This window comes from Urocampus carinirostris, chromosome 1 (genome assembly GCF_059441175.1).
Source record: "Urocampus carinirostris isolate Australia breed hairy pipefish chromosome 1, RoL_Ucar_1.0, whole genome shotgun sequence".
NCBI classification, from domain to species: domain Eukaryota; kingdom Metazoa; phylum Chordata; class Actinopteri; order Syngnathiformes; family Syngnathidae; genus Urocampus; species Urocampus carinirostris.
The window spans coordinates 3,132,947-3,157,191 of NC_142349.1; the positions used below are offsets into that span (position 1 = coordinate 3,132,947).

General features: G+C 38.6%; 1 protein-coding gene across 2 annotated transcripts; it reads right to left on the minus strand.

The window, feature by feature from the left end:
• Positions 1-2,624: 2,624 nt before the first annotated feature.
• On the minus strand, positions 2,625-23,232 carry LOC148373260 (rab11 family-interacting protein 4A-like). 2 transcript variants are annotated; one of them, XM_088339385.1, is made up of 13 exons: positions 23,066-23,232; positions 19,604-19,719; positions 17,476-17,595; positions 15,984-16,118; positions 13,437-13,472; positions 12,891-12,987; positions 12,018-12,121; positions 9,453-9,593; positions 8,996-9,077; positions 7,096-7,233; positions 6,765-6,911; positions 4,541-4,684; positions 2,625-4,470 (listed from the first exon to the last, which is right to left on the minus strand). In XM_088339385.1, the coding sequence occupies exons 2-13, from the start codon at positions 19,702-19,704 to the stop codon at positions 4,354-4,356; spliced, it is 1,362 nt and encodes a 453-aa protein (XP_088195511.1). In that variant the 5' UTR covers positions 19,705-19,719; positions 23,066-23,232; the 3' UTR covers positions 2,625-4,353. The 2 variants fall into 2 exon arrangements, with proteins under 2 accessions (XP_088195511.1, XP_088195437.1); XM_088339311.1 differs by lacking the exon at positions 23,066-23,232 and adding an exon at positions 22,877-22,998.
• Between the last annotated feature and the right edge of the window lie 1,013 nt (positions 23,233-24,245).

Sequence of the window (24,245 nt, forward strand, 5' to 3'; positions counted from 1 at the left end):
AAAAATGACGCTAACACTGCTTCCTGGTGGCTTCAAGGAAATCCTGGTCCACCATCCAGCGTCTTGGGGGGGGAGCGGTGTGCCATCAACACTATGTATAGTGGCGATGGGGCGCTGCTGACCGCAACCCGGGACATTATGAATCAGTGGGCAGAGTACTTAGAAGACCTCCTCAATCCCACCGACACGTCTTCCTCTGAGTAAGCAGAGCTAAGGGATTTTGAGGGGGGCTTTCGTCTATGGATTTCAAGTCACTGAGGTAGTCAAAAAGCTCCTCGGTGGCAAGGCCCCAGGGGTTGACAAGATCCGCCCAGAGTTCATTAAGGCTCTGTATGTTGTGGGTGTGTCATGGTTGACACGCCTCTGCAACATCGCGTGGAGATTGGAACAGTGCCTTTGGATTGGCAGACTGGGGTGGTTGTTCACCTTTTCAAGTAGGGAGACCGGAGAGTGTGTTCTAATTTCAGGGGAATCACACTTCTCAGTCTCCCTGGCAAGGTCTATTAGGGGGTACTGGAAAGAAGAGTCCGTCAGGAAGTCGAAGTTCAGATTCAAGAGAAGCTGTGTGGTTTTCATCCCGGCCATGGAACAGTGGACCAGCTCTACACACTCTGCAGGGTGCATGGGAGTTGGCCCATCTACATGTGTTTTGTGGACTTGGAGAAGGCATTTAACCGTGCTCCTCGGGAAGCCCTGTGGGGGGCGTTTCTGGATTATGGGGTACTACATACTACATAGTAGGTAGTTATATATTATGTTTAAAAAATGAACAATTTAGCATGCACAAAGAATTTGAGGAAATGTATTTCTACTAAAGATCCCCTGCTCTGCTCAACGCTGATAGCGATTTGTTCCGTAGAAAGCAATGACTACTTACTAATCTTGTTTTTATTTAATCTTATTTGACACTTTCCACTGCCTCAAAATACTGTTATCTGATGTATGTTTGAAACCTGCTGTGTTTTTCTGTGGTAGCTTTCTAACATAGTGTTGTCTACGGAAGTCAAGTCATGTTTAAGACGCCCTTAATCAAAGTCTCAAAAGGCTGTGCAGACCTTTACAACATTCCCTGGTTTAAAACCTGCATGAAGACAAGGGAACAGCTCAAAATTTCAGCATGAGGAAATTGAGAAACCTTGAGAAGTGAAGTATTCCCCTTTCTATGATGACAAGCTGCAATGGATGATGCAAGGGCATCAACAATACCTACACAGACATCATCAACATAAAAGAGGGCATTCATAAGTTATAGAATATAAATGTGTTTTAAGCCTGGATTTAAACATTTTCACCAAGTTTGAAGATCGGATCTCAGAGGGCAGATCATTCCACAGCACCGAGCCCCCAATGAAGAACGCTCTTGAGCCTGTGGACTTTTTCATGGCTCTTGGGATCATTAGTAGATCGACCCTCGTTTTGTATCTATACAATTTCTGTTTGCAATCATTCTGAGTTTCAGGGTGGACACTACAAAATAGGCAGAAACCTTTACCTTACAGTAATGTTGGGCAGCAGTAGCTCAGGAGGTAGAGTGCTAATCTTGGGTTAGAGGACACAGGTTCGATTTCTAACTCCTACAAGTTAAATGTCATTTTTTCTTTGGGCAAGACAGTGTGTGAATGAGTTGAAGAAGCTATCTTAAAACTTTTGGCCCCAGGCTGATAATTTAAGGTCTATGATTAATATTAAAGTGAAAGGGACAATGACTAATTTTCCCCACAATGTGTTGCTGTATTCTGTCGTGTCACCAAAAACAAGTGCTGAAAGCACAACAGGAGACAAAATGCAGAAACTCAAGATGACCAAAGCAAACCCTACTACTTTTGAAAAGAGAAAAAAGAAATAAGACAAAAAGTTAGACTCATGAAAAATGAGAACAATTTAGAGAAAAAAAGAATTGCCTTTTTATTTGTTTGTGTTTCCTACATTTTCCTTTGTTGTTTTTTCCCCCTCATTTATGTACCTTTTCCTTTTTGCCACTTTTTCTTACTCCTATTTTTTTCCTTAAAAAAATGTTTTCCCTTTAGAGAGAGGCTCGGTAAAATTTTGAAGAATGTGGTGCTTTTTTCAGTCTCCGTAGTTTGTAGTCTTCCTTGGACTCATTTTGGTTGCACTACATATTACAGCGACATCTAGTGGACGAATATCAAACATGGTCTCCTAAAGAACAGCGGAATGTTTTTACCAGTGCTGTTTTTTTTTAACCCCCATTTGGCCTAATCTCACACTAGCTTCAGCGGCCCCCAACTCAATTGAGTTTGAGACCCTGCGCTATATAACTGCAGACCATTTACCATTAAATAAATGATCTAAACATACATAATATGTGATTGTCACAGCAGAAATCTCAATATCTAGCTTTCACACATTATTTTCTTAAACATGTTTTCTCTGATTCAAGTTGTTTGAATTACACTTTATCTGTAATCCGTGCTATTTTATAATTCACTCAATCCCAAATGTAATGGTTCCCAAGTTTAATTAAAAAGACCATTGCGCAACTTTATTAATCTTGAAGCATTAGTTTGCAAAAAGAGCAGTAAGTGCGAGTGGCAATGCATTTACAACAATAAATCATGTGAGGAATAACCAAACGATAATGCACAAAAACAATGGCAAGCTGGTTCGAAAAACCATTCACTTTATTTAATATACCAATTGATTTGAGCTATTTTTGTTCTTAAATACTGTGTTTACAGTTCAAACAACACCAAATAATTTAAATTCAAAAGCTAAATTTCTATATCTACTTTCTCAAATTAACTGCTGAATCAATTTTTTGGTTAAAAAATAACATAGATTTTATCTTTATTACATATCCAGATCATTTGTTAACATCAAACCTTTTAATATTTTCCCTTTCTATCCTGGTGTTCACAGTTTTCCCCAGACCAAAATAAATGTATCCAGAAAATAATAGTCGTTGATTTTGGCCCAAGCACCGACCCTTGTGGGACCCCGCATAATACATTTAAAGGAATTGAATTCTTTTGATCCCAAGAGAAACATCTCGTCAGAAACTACTTTAGCACCATATTTGTAAAATTTAAATACAAAAGATTGTATTATTTATGGTATCAAATGTGTTTTAAATCCATAACATCATATAGTAGCCCATTGTCTATTGCAGTTGTTACTTGACTGATTTGTACTAAACCCATATGATGAAGCATTAAGCCATAATATCTATCAATGGAGCGGCCTAATCGTATGACAAATAATATTTCTCCAGAATTATTGAGAATTATGGATAAAATTTGTAACTTTTCCACCAGATTTATATGAAGAAGAAAATCCTGGCTGTTTTAATTTCAGTTGAGGATATTAAAGTTAGAATTAACACAACAATTCTAATGGTCAGAGGTTTAACAACATTTTCTACCTCTGGTGTCAACATTGATTAAAATTCAAAAGCAATCTGATATACACGGCGTGTAAAATGAGTACATTATTATCGTGACCTCAGAAACTCATGTACATTAAATCAAACCATGTAAGGTCACATCAGCATCTACTGTTTTTGCAAACTAGTCCATGTTTGACAAACAGGGAGGGTGTTTGTAGTAGTTTTCATCATTGTGTTTTTCTTTTGGGGTAATTCTTGGAACAGTTTTTCCTGTTGAGTTCCTGGCTTGGTGTGATGCTGTAACTAGATTGTTTTGAAATGTTGTAGTGAACAGAGATGCCACATGTGAGGATCCAGCATGCCACTGTCGTCCGGAGTGCTCAAGGGGACAAATTAATAACATGACCCTCATCATATACTCAGCATAAAATGACTGCAGTGACAGCTCCCTGCTATCCGATCGTTGCCTTTCCTGCTCCCATCTCGCATTGACACTTTTAATGTGACCAACAAATACTGTTATTCTATTAGCCTGTTTATTTATCCCTTCCAACATTTTGCAGAGCACTTTTTGTTAAATATTTGTGTCCCCAATGAAGTTTTCAACTTTGCTCGCATGTCTGTTTGGATTCTCTAGGCCAAACGTGTACGTCTATCAATATAGTTTAAATGTCTGAGAGGAAAATCTTTTTATATATTGAGTGTTTCTGGGAGAAAGTTTAACAAATATTTGCAAAACAGTGCAGAAAGGGTCTGATGGTAGACCCTTAGGTAATAGGTAATGGTACCTATGCCTTGAAATTTGTAACAAGTATTTAAAGAGATTCATGAAAACCACACATATTTTACCTTACAACAGTGTAGTTGATGACCTACAGCATGCGGTATGATTTTGGACTCCGAACACGAACATACTGTGTACCTATCACATCAGAGTTAAATTGTAAAGCATTTAACAAGTACTGCACATTTATAACAAATAAATACGGTTAAATGTTGCTGTTTGTTTAACACTTGATTTCCAGGATTGCAGGATTATGGTCAAGAATCGCTAAAATGATCTTGTCCATGTATTTTCTCAATCGATGATTGTTATCCTCCTGTCCTTTCAAAGCATCAACCACCTGAAAAAAACAAAGTATTGTCTTGAAAACAGTTTAACTGACAATCATGTGAAAGTGTAAACAATCTAACCTCATCCCGTGATGCATTGTCAATTTCAGCTGCCAAACACTGGACCTTTGAGTGGCACGAGAATAGGCCCTTGGTCTCATACAAACTCAGACTCTGAATCTGAGCATTCAAGTCATCGATCTGATCATGAAGTTTATGGTTCTCCTGTGGAAGCACACACTGTTCCCATCAGAGAATATCTTTCAGTCTTTGTTATTCAGGTTTTTATCAGAAATATATATGTATCTTAGCAGTCCCTGCAGCTCTATAAATGTAAATAGCATGAGAAATGCACCTGTGTCAACATGTGTTTTTGTTAGTATGCTATTTTTAGTTTGTTTTTACGTAAAAACTTTAGTTTTGATGTTAGGCAGTGATTACGCTGTACATGTTTACTTGCATACACCCATAATCAGGTTGGTGAAAAAAAACGCTAGCTTGATGATCAAATTACAGATAAAACCCAGTTTTGTCTTCAAATCCTTGTCACAATTCACCGATCCTTTAACCACCTGAGACGTCCAGGCACCACTGAGTACGGAACTCTGTACAGCTCTATCCACTGATGGCGGTTGTTGGCCTGAGTTTGGGTTATGTAGGCCCAGTTCAACTTGGCCAGCCCTGATGATTTTGTGATGGCACGATACCACTGCAGTTTTTTTCTGTGCACAATTAAAGTTATACGTAGGGACCAATGTGATCCTTAATGGTGTTGCTCACGGTTTCATTTGTTTCATGATCCCTGTAGCTGATGCCTAGAAGTTTCCTGTAGCAAAGCACTCTATGACCTGTATTTTCCTTTCCAGCTCTACTGTAAGAGTCCAAGACTTGCAGGCGGAGAGGAAGTTGAAATGATTGAAAAATGTAAATATGACACATATAGTTTCGTGAACCTAATTGAACCTACTAAAAAACTAAAAAGTATATTTCAATAGGATCATAAAACATTTTCTTTTGCTCTGCCAGTACCGTTAATATTTAATTTTCAACTGGCACAAAAGACACATATTCTTGATATAAAAATTGCGATTATGTAAACTTCAAAGAAACCGATATTATTTAGGCACCATCAGTGGCCTTGTCTCAGACCCTCTTTTAAAACCACTATCTAATGGGGCTAATGATCAGTACTGCGTTGCTGTATAGCTCTTTAATGGTTTTAACTAATTTCTGGCCCATGTTGTACTCTTGCAGGGTGGCCCACAAAGCGGCTTTAATACTCTTGAAATCCACAAAGACGTGATATAAGTTTTTCTGGTGATAAAACTTCTCGCATAGGATGCACAAATCAAAAATCTATTTGTGGTACTCCTTCCTTGCCTGTTCTTCGGGCAGTCATGTTTTTAGCCTTTAGTTGAAGTATTTTCAGTTGAACCTTGCCTGGCTGATGAGACTGATGGTTCTGTAGGAGCATAGTTGGAGGTTTCGTTTCTTTGGTAGCATAATGATTATCGATTCTGTTAATTTCAGATGGCCACTATCCTGTCTGCCAAATTTTGTTGTAAATCTTTGTCAAAAGGTCTGTAGTTAGATCACCTCCATTGCTTAGGCGTTCTGAATGAAATACATCTATTCCGGGAGACCTTGCATTTTTTAGCAAGGAAAATACTGCCTCCATTCTCAGAGGATAGGGAAGTCTTCATTTCCCCCAGGGCCAGAGTTAGTAAGGACCTCAGTTGTTTCTCTGCGTCAGGTGGTTGTAGATTTAGGAGCAGTATTTTGTCCATATATCTTTTATTCCTCTGTTAAGCTATTTCCTGTTTCATCCTCAATGCTGCTGACTTTTTTGCCTAATTTAGTTCGGGTGAGGTATTTTACAATTTGGAAGACTTTCTTTGAATGGTTCTTGTTAATGCACTCTTGTACCTCTGTGTGATTATCTTCGATCCATTACGCCTTTGGTTCGGTCCTGCTTGTTCTAATTTCCAGGCAATGTTTTTTTGGTTGGGGTATGCCCCCTACATAAAAAAATACAGTACTGGTTTCCATGGTTACCAGTAGCCTCTGGATTTGGCTTTAAGTTTAAGAATTTTAGTGCGCCTGGTTAATTGTGTTGAAATGACGAGTGAAACAGGAAAGACCAATAATAGAGCATTGGTCTCTTGATTTCACATCCATTCCAGGGTGTCAACACAAATGTTCCCACACACATTTAGAAGGACGGTAAAGAGCTGCCCTCTCCATTCCCCAAACCAACCGAAATCAATGACTGTAGAAATGAAAATGTGTCTAATTATGAAGGAACCTGTTTTAATTTCTTGACTTCCTGTTCCATTTCCATCTCCCGAGGTTTAGCATTGTGCTCCAAAAGACATTTCTTCTTTCCTGGATGTTCCATTTCCTTCCTAAACAGCTGCAAGTAGTCGAGTTCTCTGCGGAGGTCGTCTATAAGCTAGAGGTAGAATTCAGATTAGGGGGCATATTTAATTTCTGAAACGGCAACCATCTTAGAGTAGTTTGCCTGAACTGAAAACGGAACAAAAAACAACACTTTGTCGGGCATTCTGATGAAAAACAAAGTGAGGTAAATTCAATGAATATTAATCTGCAAATGTTCCATTAAGCACAGTGCTTACCTCTTGCATGGCCCCCTTTTCTTTATGAAACTGACGGCAATTATGCCAAAGTTTGTCAATGATGGTTTTATACATGCCCGCCTCGTCATTTAGCCTTAAGCTTGTGTCCTCCAACATGTCCATCTTCTTTTGCTTTGTCTAAGAACGTGGACCAAATAAAACCAAATGAAATTCAACCCGATAGGAAAAATGTATTTAAGCCTGTTAACTAGCTATTTGTTGCTCATTGGCCTGGCCGATGATTGTTGAACGGCCGCTAGCACTCGTTTGGGACTGACTTCTTTTGTAAAAACAATGTTGCATATGTGATGTTTTGTTGTTGGTGTGACGTTTGGACATCGCTATTAAAATTGCAAATGATTACGCGGATAATTGAGGGAGCCTTTAACAGCATCTATGTTAAATATTTTTGCACTTATTAAATGTATATCCCCAATTAAAAATAAGCTTGGGAATGGCCTTACACATATATCTTTTTAAAATTAAAACAAAATATTAAAATTCCTTTTTAGGGGAATTGTTTTACTTTTTCTTTGCTATACCTTTACACATGTTAGTCACTGAGAGTTGTGTTAATGCAAGTGTGATCAGCAGAGTTGGCACACCTTTTTCATGGCCAAATTCAAGCACTTGTAAGGACTTTCATAGGCAATTTTCCCAATAAAAGAATAAATTCCAATTTCAACACAACTAACATGATTATCCTTCCACTTGAACTAAAAACTAATAATGCAGGAAATAAAATTAGGTTCAGCAGCAACTCGCATAAAGGTACATAAAAACGTATATAAAACTTTTTTTTCGGTGTGAGAGTGTGTGTGAATAGGTAAGTGTGAAGCACATTGCAAAGCGCTTTGAGAGGTCTTCAGTGACCAGAAAAGCACTATATAAATGCAGACCATTCACCATTTTACCATATCCTACATAAATATAAAATAATATCATATTAAATTAACTTGAAACAAAAAGTGCAACGAAATTTCAACAGAACTGGCAAATTGAAAATTGTGGGCGGTCCTGTTTAAGAGCCAAGAGATCATCACTTCCATTTTAGCATGCTTTTTATGCTCTCTCTCATTTGCAAACAAACCCGCTTATTCAATCAGAAGGCGCGGGGCGGGTAGCAGGAGGGAGGAGGAAGAGAGGGGAGTAGTAGGAGCAATAAAGACAGAAAGTCTTGGCTAAATGTGACTTATTTATCGGCTTGTTGAATTAGAAAAAAAAAGCCAATACCATCAATACCAAAATTATTGTTCTGATAATTGGCCCGTCTGATAATCGGTCCAACTAAATATTTACATATGCAATTTTTGATCTTTAGTTTTGAAAGCATAAGAGTTTTAGATCTTGAGCAAAGTCTGAATATATTGGATTTTTTGTCAACTCTCCCCAAATATAAGTGTTGGTAAAAACGACAGTAATGTGTTGCTTAGATTTTCAGTTGCAGGAAATCCTTCCCATTACAATTTACCACCAGCTAATGCGACCTTAATTCTTTGCATACCTCATAATAAATGTCCACAATTGGTAACATAATCCTTGCCATGTTTAGGTGTAACATGCACCTGTCCTCTTGGGTGCCAGCCGTAGGGGTGAAGACACTTTATAAGACAATGCCATACAAACTAATGCCAATGGCTGTTAATCATGAGGAAAGAAACGAGGAGTGTTGGCATAATTTTTAAGCAGACTTGAGAAACGTGGCAAAAATTTCAAGTATTTACAATAACTTCACCCAAATTCAGGAACTTTGCATTCCCTGAGAGCACATTAAAATTGTAGGATTTCAATCACCCGTAAGAACCCTGGAACAGCGACACAACATTCCACTGTGTCGTTGTGGCAACACACTGCATGTGCATGTCACTTCACTAACCCTTCACTAGTAGATACTGCTCACCTGGTCCAGTTTCTCTGCCTGAGACTTGAGTCTGTGAGCACTTGTCTTCATTTCTTCATTTTCTGCTTTAAGCTGCTGGATCCTATGCATGTAAAAAATAAACAGGCCAGGCAATTATTTTGCATTCAGGAATGGTATATTTGGGTCCAACAAGTAAAGCCCCTGCAACAGTTTAGAGTTAGCCAACGGAGCTTCAACTGACAGGTAAACTAGCTCCTAAATAGAGCTACCTGTTGTTTAAGACCAACTATGGCAGGGTTTTTCTTATCTGGACCTCACAAAAAGCAAATGCATGTAAGAAAAAAAACCTCATAGGTCGCAATTATGAATACATGATTTATTTTGAATTTCTGTGAAAATAACAATTAGAAGACGGACGTCCGTGTATAGCACTTTTTTTTTAACTCTATGAGAATTGCCGACCAGTTTTAAACATCTGCAATTTGTTGCATTTTACCTGTAACACAGAAAGTCTTTTTCTGTGTTTCTTTCCTTCTCCATCTTGCTGTAAACTTCACAATGCTTCTTGGTTTCTTCCTCCAAACTCTGATTTGCCTTCGACTCGAAATCGTTCATCTGCTCCTCCAGTTCATGCACCCTGGATAAATACATACTCAAGATGATGCTCAACATCAAAATCCCATATTTTTATCACAACGGCTTTATGTAAAATAAATAAAAATGTGCTTCAGACATTCAAGTCTGTACTATGTTGAGCTACTTTAATAGTTTGACGATTCATTTAAAAACTGTGTTTTTCCATCCACATAGAGGGAAGTGTTTTCAGCTCTTATAGTTCTTCTCTGCCTGATTCCAGCATAATTCTTATTTGTTTATTTTTTTCAACCAGTTAGATTTTTTTGTTGCCTTTTGAGGGTAAATTAATTAACTAAATGAAGTTTGGATTCTCCCCATATGATGTAATTCTTCCAGTCAAGTCAAGTCCAGTTTATTTGGAAAACCCCTAATCACAAGGAGTCTCAAAGGGCTGCACAGACCAAAGATTACTGCAAACTACAGACTATTATTACATCTCTGTTCAGAAAGGTTAATGGCAATGAGATCTTATTTTGTGGATTTTTATATCTAATTCACTATGTATTACTACAGGTACAACACTTTGGTCTAAGCACAACATACACACATCTGCAAGTACCTCAAAATATGACCGTTGCCCTTTTACATTTTTTCACTAAAATGTTCTTATATCGCTTCAATTTTCAGTTCCTTTCACTAGTTCTCAGTTTGTTTTTACTTTGATTCATATACCGTTATGGAAAATATTCATGGTTTAGCATCTTGGCTAATCTGGCCTTTATCTAGACAATTACAATAAACTTGTAGTATGTAATATGGCCAAGGATGACTTCAATAGAGGCATGATGGTTGCCAAGACAGCCTACGTGAGGAGGATTGAAGATCGAATAAAACTCGAGGAGGATCTGTCAAGGACTTCATAAAATTACCAACTTCTGGGGCAACAAACAGGGTTCAGTAGCAGAGAATGTAAATTGCTTCTTTGCCCACTTTGAAAATAGCTGGCCCCCAGCAGCACCCCCACACCCACCAATAATTAGTGCAGCACACTGATACTTCAAAACCATAAATTCAGATGTGTGCCTGAACTGGGAACCCCAGAGTGGCAGCCGGTCCAGATGTAGTACCATATAGGGTGCTTTGGTACCGCGCTGACCAACTGTCTGGGGTCACTACTATATATTTTAAGACAAATTTGATCCAAATCGCCAAATACGCAATCCAGACAAAATTCAGTTTTTCAGCGCATTTTATTTCACTGTGTGACGTTAGATGATTTGATCAAATTTATGAAAAACAAATAATTCCATAGCCAGTGTCCCATATCAACAAATACACCACTTCAAACTTTTCTCCCTCCCGCAGATCTTTGAGGCTCATTTCAACCTTTATTTTTTTTTCATAAATTATGGTTTCAAAACAGGGGAGAAGCGAAGTTCTTTTGTAAAGATGTCACAAAATACTGCAAACAATGATACCGAAGTATTTGCCTTCTCTGCAGATGGCACTGGGCAGAGAAGTGAGTACATGCACTGTGTGCATAGCTCCGCCCAACCCAATCGCTCACCCCTTCAAATTTCTCTGTGTGCTTAGCTGGCGTTTATGGCTGTTTAGTTTTTCTGTGTGTTTTCATCATAACGTTTCTCAACAGTGTTCCTTAACTGTTCAATGAGCTTCGATAGAAAGAATTCCTTAGCAACATACAACAAAAAAGGAGTTTGTTGGTGTGACACCCTGACTGTAAAGTGAAGTGGGAAGTATACTCTTTAAGGACTGGACCTAACGAGTCTTGCTGTTGTCACTACATCAGCTAAGTGTGCACTGAGCTTGACACAGCGTTTATTAAAAAAGCAACACTATAGATGAGATTTCTTATGTATGATTTTATCTCCGAGCCATATTGACCCGTGAAAAAAGCCATATATGACTTGCGCTCGAGACATAGATTCCTGACCCCTACTCTAGAAAGACTTAGTAGAGAACATTCTGGCAAACAAAATTATTAACTGCTCTCTGCCCAGTCTGGAAGACATTGCTGGCTTGCGATACTGTAGCAGAACCAACATCAGAAAGGACTCCTTTCACACTGTCCAGCACCTCTATGACCTGCTGCCCTCCGGTAGACGCTATGGGTCCCTTAAAACGAGAATTAACGGGAGATGTGTTCTTCGCCAAGGCCATCACCACCCGAAACAAATATACTGATTTTTATATATACAGGTCTAAATTATTGACTTATTTTGGAAAAATAGAATCTTAAACGTCATTGCACTTTTGTTCAGATGCACTTACAACTTAGGCCGGTTTCCAAGCATTGCCTTGCAAATACCTCTTCCTAGTTATCCTTACAATTTTTTTTATCCCATTTTTCTTTATTACATGCTAATCCTGTGGTGCCACGTGTAATTTTGTCATAAAACAACTTTCACTACCTTTTTTTAAAGACGATATAGACATATCTAAGTTTATGTACAAGACAACTTACCGATGGACAAGTTGTGTATTTTCCTGTTTAAGTTTAGACTTCAGTTCCGCATTTGTCAGACAGTCACACTCCAGCTCGGTGACCTTCTTTTCCAGGTGACTCACCTGAAGGATGTATATTATGAGTATTACATACAATTTTAAGATAGGTAATTTGCATAGTATAATAAGAGAGAACTTGAATTTGATTGGTTAAAATGCATGTAATAAGAGCAAAGGGTGATCTTAGTATTATTATAAGGAAAGAGTTGGCAGACCCTTGTAACGCATCTCCGTCTCCTCTGGGAAACAAGGAAATCAGTCATTAAAAGCTTAACATGATCATATTCATGTTATAAAAATGGAGGTGGGGGAGAACCATATGATGCAGGGGGTAAACCATTGTATGCCATCGGGCTTCTCTGATGAAGGGTTGCATGGCAGTTCTTGTGCAGTGGGCATAATGTTCGGTGTCAGGTTGGGAAGAGTGAAGTGGAATAAATGTTTAGTGAATGTGAGTCTGTTCTTGACTCTAGCCACCTCCCGTGAGATGGATATGGCATTAGTATATACCTGTAGATATATGAATAGATTTGATTTTTACAAAAAGAACAACAATTTGGTGAAATAAAATAATTCCTACTTTTGCAAGAAATCAAAAAACTCATAGAGCAAAATACAAACAAAGCCCCCAACCCCGCCCACTGTCATAATCTATAACTGCTTTATAACGCTGTGAAATGTTGAAAACAAATGTATATCTTTTGTTACAAAATGTGTATGACGTATATTTACAAAGACCGTTTAGGAGTCCGTGTATTTTCTTCCAAATATAAGTACACAAAAATACTCATGAGGACATCCCTGGTAAAACATATTTGAAGAGAGTTCGTACCTTCTCTGTAATGTTTATATCAACACTCTCTGTGAATATATCTTCAGTGCTTTCCGGGCTGGACTCAAGCATGTTGTGGTTGGCCTGAAAAAGCTGGCTAGATGGAGGAAATACATATTCAAAATAATTGTTATTTAGATAATCTGAGACCTTATTACTTGCATAAAACCCAGATGTAAAAGTTTGGCAATTGATATTAAGGCAACTCCAGTTGTCATTACACTACATTGAGTAAGAGTGGACCATGTTCCATGCCTCTCTCATCGAATCTAATTTGTCTAATCAGAATAATATGATAATCATATATCAAACATTGTTTTTAGGCACTCCATTTGATATTTAATTTTGTTGTCGACACACAAATGGACCAAAAAATATATAGATTACTAGTACTATATTTACTTATTTAGAGTGGGGTGGGCGGACAGACAGACAGACAGACAGACAGACAGACAGATATATAGATGATTTTCATTAAAAGCTCTGAACCTTAAACGGCCCCTGAGGTCAACAAATATCCTTTAAAAAAATAGCAGATTTACTCACTGTCCAAATGCTCTACTGGATATGTTTCTGTTGGGACTGAAACAAAACATAGAAAGAAAAGGGGATTAGTTGACATAACAGGTAAAGGACACAAATCTTATTAGGTTCAATAATATCTTTAAAACCAGTGGTCTCAAACTCAATTGAGATGGAGGCTAGGGGTCCACAAAAAGAGGGCCCATGAAAAAAATCTGTTATTCCTAAAGGGACAGTGTCTTATATGTGTCCACTGGATGTAGCTGTACTGTGTAGTGCAACCAAAAATATGTTTAAGTAAGACAATCTACAACCTAGAGACTGAAAGTAAGAAAAAGGCACTCGTTTTCTTACAATTTTTATCCAGCCTTTTCAGTTAAAGACAAAAAGATATTTCTATCTCTCTTTCTTTATTCTTCTCTCTTCTCTATTTATCCTTCTATGTTTTTATTTCTTTCTCTGTGTCTTTTTCTTTCTCTCTTTCTCCCCTTTTGTGTCTCTTTCTTTTTCTTCCCTCTTGTCCTTCCTTTCTCTCTTTCTCCTTTTCTCTTTATTGCTTTACCTCTTTTCCTCTTCTCTTTCTCCTTCTTTTTCTTTTTCCCTTTCTTCATTTCTCTGACTCTTTATTTTTCTCTCTCTCTTCCTACGTTTCTTTTTCTTTCACTTTCTTTGATTAATTCTTTTTTAACGCTTTCTTTTGCCATCCCTCTCTGTCTTCCTTTCTTTTTTATGCTTCTATCCACCCATCCGGCCCCTGTGAGAGTGTTTTCCTCAAGCTAAATTCAGTTTGACACCCCTGCAGTAGAGGGAGCTTGCCATGTTGTAAAACCTATAGAATGCATATCAACAATCATGCCATACTCTTTTGCTATTGGCTATTAAAAATCTGAAATAAAATCCCATCTTTACATGCCACATAGAACAGTCAATGGAATTTGATTGCTGCTAGTTAATGTACAAAAAAAGTTCAAGTATGTTAGCTAGGGCAATTGTGCTGAAAGTGTACTGCTATCTTTTGACCGCAGTGAAAAGTCAAAGTGGTTTAGCTTAACACCTACATAACACCATTTACTTCTGTCGTGGTTGATTTTGCTATAAACAGGACAGTACGAGACAGCGTGCTGCCATTGGTGTTGGCAAGATTTGAATTACTCGTCATGGGCTGGCTGCTAGCAAGCATAAGGCGCACATAAAAGTCTCAGCATTTTTCTAATTACGCAGTGCACCATGTGTGTCATTTGAAGTGGTGGACACCAACCCATTGGTGGGCTTAGGGTTGGGCGCCCACCCAAAGACTGGGAGATCACAGGTTCAAGCCTTGGCCGAGTCAAGACTTACAACACTTTTGGGTGTAATCGGATGTTTTTGTGAGATCATTCACATTTCTGACTAAATGCAACACGTGAAGTCACACACACTGCATTATTTGCAGAAGTACTCATGGATGCTAACGCTGTAGCGTATCTAGCAATTTGAAAGTGTTTTATATCATTTTGTTGCTTTAGTTTCAAGAAAAATACATTTTTCCACCTGGACTACGGTGGCGCAGAAACTTATTCTATAATAATCAAATGAATGGATTGACAACTCTTGTGGTAACATGTCTGCTGGGACTGTTGTTCGATGTTTTCCAAATTACTCTGAGAGTGAAGAGGGTGAACCTTTTAATTGAGATATGGTGAAGCTGTTCTGGTCAGAAAGAAAGGACAAGGATTTTGACAGATTCATTATATTATGGATTACCAGTAAAAAATGTGAGCACCAAACTGCTTTGAACCAGTTATTTCTTTTTTTAAATTTGTTTTATTCGTGCATATCACTTTGTAATAAATACCTGAATAAACAACAAAACTCTGTTTAGCTTCCGCCCAATTTTCAAATACCCACACTTGTATGCGTTGTTGTAACATGGCCGCAGCACAGGGCACCCGTGCCCTATCGGGCGGTGCGCCCTGTGTTGTGGTAAATACAGAAATAGAACCAGCTACGGAGAGTGCTCCTTTTAACACGTTGCGCCCTATGGTCGTGAAAATACCGTCGATTTGAAAGGATTTCGCCGCACCGTGTAAATCTTTTACTACTTCAAAAGTTTATCTGTGCCACCTTCAGGATTATTTGTCACTGAACTCTGCAAACTAAATTGACTACAGTGCAAGCACTTTGCTTAAACCCCTCTGTGTAATATTTGAGCACAAGATGGCACTCGATTGCGAACAAAAACGAGAGCCACAGCAAGCAACGAAACGGCAGACAATCGTGGCGGCAACCTTTGGTACGGATTCCACTCTGTAAAAGAAATACAAATTTCTCAACCCATGATTTTTTTGTTATAATAATTAACATTTGTGTTATAGTTCATCTATTTTTGTATACCAATCAATGTTTTACTTAATTAACGATTTTGTACCACTAAGAGGCCCTTAATATTACACAGGATTAAAATGCATTTGTTGAGAACATAGATAGCATTGAATACATGATTTTGGTGATAGCAGTGAAGCAAATGCGAAGTGCTCAGGCTAAACATTGGCTGTGTGTTAGAATATTTTTCTGCATGTGCATATACTTTACCTGTTTGCTTTGATGTTTCGAAGCCGGGCATCCAAATCGTTGAGCAGATTCACTTTTTTAGAGCACTGAGAACAATTGATATCTAGCAGTTCGCTGGTATACCGTTCCCACATTTTCGGATCTGTGTGTTCTCCGCTGCCATTGCAAAGATACAAAATTAGACAAGTCTTTAAGCCGTCACTTGGCAGTTAATGAGCGGGTCATTTTTTCAATCCAACCTTCTTTACAGATTTTCAAACCAGAAAATGACAAAACATTCACAGTTTAATTGCCTTTTAATTGTATTCTTCTCGATGTCTCACGAATCAGCGGAATAGTATAGCCTCTATTTCAATATATAAGTACAGTGGAGAGAATAAGTATTTGAAAACCCTGATATTTTGCTATTTCTCCACCTTAGAAATCATAGAGGGGTCTGGCACTAATAACCTAGCAATAGATTCTGGCACTTTGACGTGCAGTTTCTCAGCCTTCGACACCGTGGACCACAAAATATTACTAGATAGACTGAAAAAACAAATTGGCATATCAGGAACGATACTCTCATAGATTAAGTTTTACATCTCAGACAAAACGTTTTAGGGATGTCATAAATACGGTGAAATGATCTCTGAGTCTTTTAGTGTTACCTGTGGCGTTCTGCAGGGCTCAGTATTTGGTCCCATCGTGTTCAGTGGTTATATACTTCTGCTTGGAGATATTATTTGCAAGAATAAAATTATTTTCCATTGCTATTAACTACTATTGGATAAAACTGCTTGGTGAAGTTGTGGAAATCTGGAGGCCTGCCCCTCTGAGATAAAAAATAGATGTGACTTAATTTTTTGTCTTAATCCTGAGAAACTGAGATGTTGATTGTGGTCCAAATCAATGTTGTGATCTTAAAAAATGCAATACCACAGCGTGTGACTCGGTCAAGGATGTAGATGTTATATACGACTTGATGTTAGATTTACACGTGAAGAATAATACTTGAATAGCATTTTTCCATTTTCGCAACCTTGCAGAGATTTGTCCCATGCTGTCCAAATCTAGTCAAGTCAAGTCATGTTTATTTGTGTGGCCACTTATCACAAGGATTCTCATAGGGCTGCACAGACGACGATGCTGAAATTATAATTAATGAATTTGCTACTTCTCATCTCAATTATTGTAATGTATTGCTCTCTGGTCTCCTGATATCTAGCTTTAAAAGTTTGCAGCTGGTGCAAAACGCTGCAGCAAGACTTTTGACTAGGACAAGAAATTTTGATCGTATTCCCAATTTTAACTGACCTGCACTGTCTCCCTGTCAGTTAAATGGAGTGTTGCTAGTAGATGCCATGTGTCCTTCAAGTTCAGTTTATCTTTTGTATTTTAGCACAACTTGGAAAATAAAGAAAACAAGTTACATCTGAAGCCTTGTTGCTCTGTAGAATTGTACTTGCTATCCGGCATTAATGCTGATCTTGATCATCAAGTACTTATTTTATTTTGTTTTTAAACAACCAACCTTGATGAAAGCGAGGAGCCAACATTTATGAAGCATTTTGCCTGGGACCCATTGTCATCAGGGTTGTTCGGAGAGTAATCTGCATCCTTCCCTTCGCCATAGTCTTCAAATTTTTCCTCCCTGAAGAGCAAAGAAAAACTAATTTAAAACAAAGTTAGGATGGCAAGACAACTCAAAGTAGAAATGAATAATTGCCAGAGAAAATTATTAAGATCCCGTATCAGGTAGCATATATGGATGAAAATGTTTTTGTTTTTTAGATTGTTCACATTTCCTACTAAATTCGACATATATGCGATCTCCTGAGACTTTTATGCCTTCTCCCATGTAAAAGCCACAAGTTTGCCAACAAGCAGGAGTGGACACATAACGTCACACGCAAAGCATTGTTTGCGGAAGTACTCATGGATGTTAACGCTATAGCGTATCTGGAAACTTGAAGGGTATTGTTATCGTCTTGGTGCTTCCGTTTTTTTCCATCCAGAACAGGACTTCGGTGGCGCAGAAACCTCCAGCGGATTATAATGAAAATAATGTATTGTCGACGCTCGGTCTAACGTGTCTGCCGGGGCTGTTGTTTGAGATTTCGGAAAGTGATTCTGAAAGTGTAGTAAACCTTTGAATGGAGATTTAGTGAAACAGAGGACAGGGATTTTTACTGTTATTCTTATGGATTACTGGTAAAAAAAAAAGTAAGCCAAAATTCTTTGCACCAGTTTTTCTTCGAATTTTGTATTATAAATGTGTTCTGTAATAAATACTCAAACAAACAACAATGATACTCACTTTTGTTTCCGTTTCTTTCTAAAGAATGCACACTTGTATCCTTGTCTGTGTATTAAGACAACAACAGCAAAGGGCACCCGCACCCTATAGTGCCGTGCGCCCTAAGTAGTGTTAAATATAAAAATAGAACCAGCAACAGAGAGCACCTTTTAACATGGTGAGCCCTATGGTCGGTAAAATACACTCCACGTATTTGTTTTTCTGATTTCAGATGTAAGAGTAACAGAAAGGTTAAGCCAAAAAATGACCAGGAACTCAGACACTATTGGACCATTTAAATACCTGAAATCAAAATATTGCTGGTAGTCAGATTATACAAAGCTATGTAAACATGCACTCCGGTCCAACTTTATAGGCTTATAGTTTTCAAATAATCCAATTGAAATGATTGAGTTAGTCCTAATATTCCCACAATTCCCCCTTAATTTTCTGCAAAAAGGCCACGATTGTTTCCATACAGATATGTACGGGCATAAATAGTAAACATACAAGCTGCAGCAAAGGGGCACACTTTTGGAGCAAGGAGGAAACAAGAATGGAACTTGTTGAATAAATGAGTAACATGAATGAAATATCAAGAATTTAATGTGGGATAACGTTGCTTGTACTTTGCCCTTTGTAATTCGATTGCTCGCAAATGCCATTTATACAGAGTTGTGCTTTTGTAACAAGTCAAGTAAACGATTCAGAGTTATATGTCGAAGTGTTCTTGGGCAAGACACTGAATCCCTAATGACCCCGATAGCAGGTAGTTGCCTTGCATGGCTGACGCTGCTATCGGTTAGTTAGTGAGTAGAAGGGAAAAGTGTGAAGCACATTGTCAAGCGCTTTGGGAGGTCCTCATTCACTTCAATAGCGCTATATAAATGCAGACCATTTACATTTACATTCACAGTGGTCAACGAATTCTGTTGCAAGTTGGACGAGTCCTTGCATATTGTCGGAGTTTATAAAGATATAAACTCATTGCTGACAAAAGTAGAGTTTAAACTACTGCGCATGTAGTGAGCCCGGCCCGGCAGCCATCTTGCTTGGCCACCCAGGCCGTTCTGACTACATTCGGTTCAGCAGACGTATTTTTTGAAAGGTGACGCATGCGCAGTGACTACAATGGAGTTGCGCATGCGTAAAACATTACATACAATGGAAAAACATTGAAAATGTATTACAAACAATGGAATTAGACTGAAAACATGGATCTTTGAAACGTGACTATGTGTGTGTGTGTGATGATTACTTGTATATTGAAAACAGAAAAACAGGTTAAACAAGTTAATTTTATAGCATAGGAATCTGAGAAATACACAACTAAAAGTAGCTTACGTTACACATATAAACATACCCTCTGATATTTTCAGTGCAGTGATTGATCTCACACTGTCCGTGATCCTTAAGATGTTTGATGCTTTCTGGCTGTGTGCACAAAATTAAAGGAAGATCCATGTATTCTTCTTTGCTCTGCAAACACAAAGTCACATAATTGATATCGCCTGTTAAATCCATCCACTAAGTGTTGTTTTGATTCACATTGCAGACCACTGGATTAGGTCAACTAATACTTGAATTTTTTTATTTACTACAGAATCCTGCAGGACAGCAGACCAGACCTCCTTATCACCAGCCTCTTAACCAGACTCATCTGACGGGATCCTGAGGTGTCCCCAGGACAGCCCGGAGACCTATTCTCTCCAGCTTGTCCTGGGTTGCCATGGAGCCTCCCAGATGCGCAATCCACCTCAGCCGGTGTCTCTGATCGGGGAGGAACATGCGCAGTCACTCCCAGATGATCAAAAATGTTGTCCTATCACTAAGGGAAAACTCATTACAGCTGATTGTATCCAGGATCTTTTCCTCTCAGTCAAAGGTGAAGGTAGGAACGTAGATTGAAGGGTAAACCGAAAGCTTTGCCTTTTGGCTCAGCTCTCTCCTCACCACGACAGACTGCTGAATGGTCTGCATGACAACGAACTCTGCACTGATTCGTCAATCAATCTCCCATTCCATTATCCCCTCACTTGTGACCAAGACCCCGAGATACCTAAACTACAATTGGGGCAAGATCTCTTCCATGGCACCCTTATCTGGCTGAGAATTAAGGTTTTGGACTTGGAGGAGCTGATCTTCATCGCAGCTGCTTCACAATCGGATGTGAATCACTCCGGTGAGAGCTAAATAATACAGCCGTAGGATACCAACAGCACAACATCATCTGCAAAAAGCATAGAAGGCGTCCTGAAGCCCCCAGACTGCATAAAAATTTTGTCCATAAAGCTTAACAACTGAATCGGTGACATTAGGCAGCCTTGGCAGAACCTAATTCCCACTGGAAATTAATCTAACTTACTGCTGGCAATGAGGACCAAGCTTTAGCAGTGCTAACATAGGGACAGAACACTCCGAATTAAACTGTCCTGTACCTGATACTCAAGAAACAAAATCAACCGCTCTTCTTGTATCTGAGACTCAACTGCTGATAGACCCTCCTCTCAATTACCCCAAATAATTCACCGGCAGTTGGGGTACTTTAGTCGCCTCCCCTCCTTCTTAAAAGCCCCAGTCTGCCAATCCAGAGGTACAGTCCCTGATGTGAAATAACAATCAAATTCCTTTGCTCCTATGTCAATGTATATATGAAAAAAAAACTTAAATATCCCAAAAGATTTTAAGCTCTCCTCAATATATCTCCTGTCAAAAGTAGAAATATGAAAATGCTACAAAACCTGGAAATATACATAAAACATGTATTTTGCAGAAATAACAATTCTAATCATTCCGTTTTCTTTGCTCTTATGACTCTGATTTGATCATTTGCTCTGATCGCAGCCGGACACTGTGTAGTCCTTTGCAGTATTGTGTTTTCAGCGCGGCGAAAAGGGTATAGTATATATATAGTGTATAGCAGGGGTCGGGAACCTTTTTGACTCAAAGAGCTATAAAAGCAAAATATAATAATTTCATTTTGGGAAAGAGATACACCATATATTATGAGACAAATTTACTAAATTGCTAAACCCGCGCCCCAGACAAAAGCTTAGTCTTCAGTACATTTTTTTTGATGATTTGATAAAAATTATGAAAAGAGAATAATGCCAGAGCCCGTGTCCCCAAATCAACAAACATACCACTTTAAACTTGTCTCTTTCTTGCAATTACTCAAGATCGGTGAAACTCATTTTGACCCTTTATACATATTGGTTTCAAAACCAGATGCAAGCATTTATTTTGTAAAAACGTCACAACATTCTGTGAACAGGGAGCCTGATGTGCTTACTTTTGGCGCAGCCGAAGTAGGGCGAGAGCTGGGAGGGAGTGCTTGCACTTTTTGCATAGCTCCACCCATCCCTCCCACTCACCCAATCAAATAACTAAGTTCTCTTCCGGTGTTTTCGTGTATTTACAATTTGTTCCGTGGATTCATCAAAAAGTATCTGAACACTGAACACAGATTATATAGTGAGCTTTTATATAAAGGATTCCTTAGCGTTGTACTGTACAGCCAAAACGAGTTTAATTTTGTGTGGCACCTTGACTGTGAATCGTAGTAAAAATGTGCCATGTATATTCTGAAAAGTACTGCTGTATAAATTAGTTTTCGTTTGGCCTTGCGTGTATCTGAACAGGATTAATGGTTCGAGTTTTGAACGAGATGGAGAACGGGCCATTAATAACAATAATGTAAAATGGTCTTGCAGGCCGGATATGATCACACGGCGGGCTGGACGTGGCCCGCGAGCCGGGAGTTTGACACATGTGGTCTAAACAGACCATCATAAGACACTTGGGTCTGCCAGGTCTGACGAGCATCTTGTGATGATCTGTTGACCGCTCCGCCCCTCTTCTTAACTAAGTGTCCAAATCATGCAACTACAGTTCTGATGAAACAACCACAACTTTGATCATTGAATTGCGGCCTGGGGTGTCCTGGTGCCAAGTGCACATATGGACACCTTTACGTTTAAACATTAGTCCAATAACCACTGGGGTTTGGATTGGGGAAGGCCATTTCAAACACGGCCCTCAGTCATTGCATACGAGAGCGTTGAGTCCCCCAACAGAAGACAGAAGTCAGAAGTCCCCACAGGGAGTGCTCTCAAGCATACCCACCATGGATTGCAAAATGGGTGGGTACTCTAAAATCCTGTTAGGCGGATAAGCACAAAACAATTCACTTTTTTGGGGTGGGCAGAGCGTATCTGCGGGTGGGCATTGACCACCCCAGCCGTCCTCTGGTAACGCCCCTGATTCTGCAAAATTTGTGGAAAAAAAAAGATGCAACTCATTGACCTAGATATTATTTTTCCTGAAATTGGCAGAAAGAAAGGACTGTCAACCCCCACCCTCCCAAACAAGCACCTTCGCCGTTTTCAGTGAATAATTACAGCTTTCAATAAACCTCAGCGTTCAAATACTTTCCAATGGAACCAAAACTAATCAAAAATAAACCCGGTTATTTTTTGGAACATATTTGTGTCTAAATGATCATAGAGCCACGTGGACATAAATAACACATTTAAAGGTGAAGGGATGTAAAATTGATCGATATCTGGAAGCTGTCACGAATCATGCAAATCATAAACATAAAGAAACAACATTTTCCATCCTTGTGATACCAAACCTCAATTGTGATACATATTTCCAAATGAGACCGACAATGGAGAAAAATGTTCGTCAAAAGAGGTGGGTGTATTTGAGAAGCCGATTGAAACGCACGACTCATAAGCAGCCTTCCTATGACAATGCTCCGATCACAACCTTGCTTATACAAGCGTGCATTCAACCTTTATGTACATAACAATATTCTCACCTCGTTTTCTTGACCGAATCAAAAAGCATTTGTGTCCATCGAATGATACACTTTGAGGGAATGACGTCTCTTGGCGTTGCACGCGTGAACAGCAATGCAAGTGACTGTCGTGTGTGAAATGTCGACACTTCCCCGCAATGCACAATGCAATTGAACCATCAAAACACAATTCTTAATGCACGCATCAGCAAGTGCATGCAATTTACCTCACATTTGCTGTATTTTCTATAATGTGCAGGATGTACCTGTTGTTTATTGTATATAATCTCGTCTCTCTCGTCGTGATTTTCGACAAAAAAGGAGAACAAGCTTTGCAGGAATTGTAAACAGTATGAATATTTACGTACAATAATGGTTAAATAAGATTGACATACTACACCTCTAAAATTCATTAATATAAGGTCAATTTGGCACATTACATTTACAGTACCTATATGTAAAACCATGGGCGTGACCAGTCTATTTTTGGCGGTGCTCAAGCACCCCGAAAATTATAGGTATTTTAAAACTCTCTTTTCCTTGATAAAGGACAGGATAGGCTGAAATATGATGAAAAACGTTCGACATACACACACACAGATAGATAGATAGATAGAGTGCATCCGGAAAGTATTCACAGCGCTTCACTTTTTCCACATTTTGTTATGTTACAGCCTCAATCCAAATTGTATTAATTTAATCTCTTATCTCAAAATTCTAAGCAAAATGCTCCATTATGACAATGTGAAAAAGTTTTTCTTTTACTTTTTTTGAATTTATTAAACATAGAAAACTAAGAAATTACATTTACATAAGTATTATTTACAGCCTTTGCTGAATACTTTGTTGATCCACCTTTGGCAGCAATGGATGCACTGTGTGTATATATATATATATATATATATATATATATATATATATATATATATATATAGTCATTGCTGTGTGGCCCGAAAGCTGTCAATTTCCCACCCCTGCTCTGTGTGCTCAGCACTCCCAAAGCTCTGAACCTAAAATCGCCCCTGTGTAAGACCATCCCTGTGACGATGGGAGCAGTGACCCTATATTTTAGTTCATAGGAACTTGAGCTTGAACATCTAGGATAAAAGTCAGAATGTCTTTGATTTCAATCAAACATTTTCTCAAATTCAATAGTCCAACAATAGTTCAACAAGTCTTCCAACTCCTAATTAAAGGAGCA

Coding starts and splice junctions, on each gene's coding strand:
- LOC148373260 (XM_088339311.1), bottom strand. CDS start 22,978: ATGAGTCGTGCGTTTCAATCGGCTTCTCAAATACACCCACCTCTTTTG. Junction 16,119..17,475: donor GGCTCCTCGCTTTCATCAAG/GTTGGTTGTTTA, acceptor TTGCAATGGCAG/CGGAGAACACACAGATCCGA. Junction 13,473..15,983: donor CGAAACATCAAAGCAAACAG/GTAAAGTATATG, acceptor GTTTTGTTTCAG/TCCCAACAGAAACATATCCA.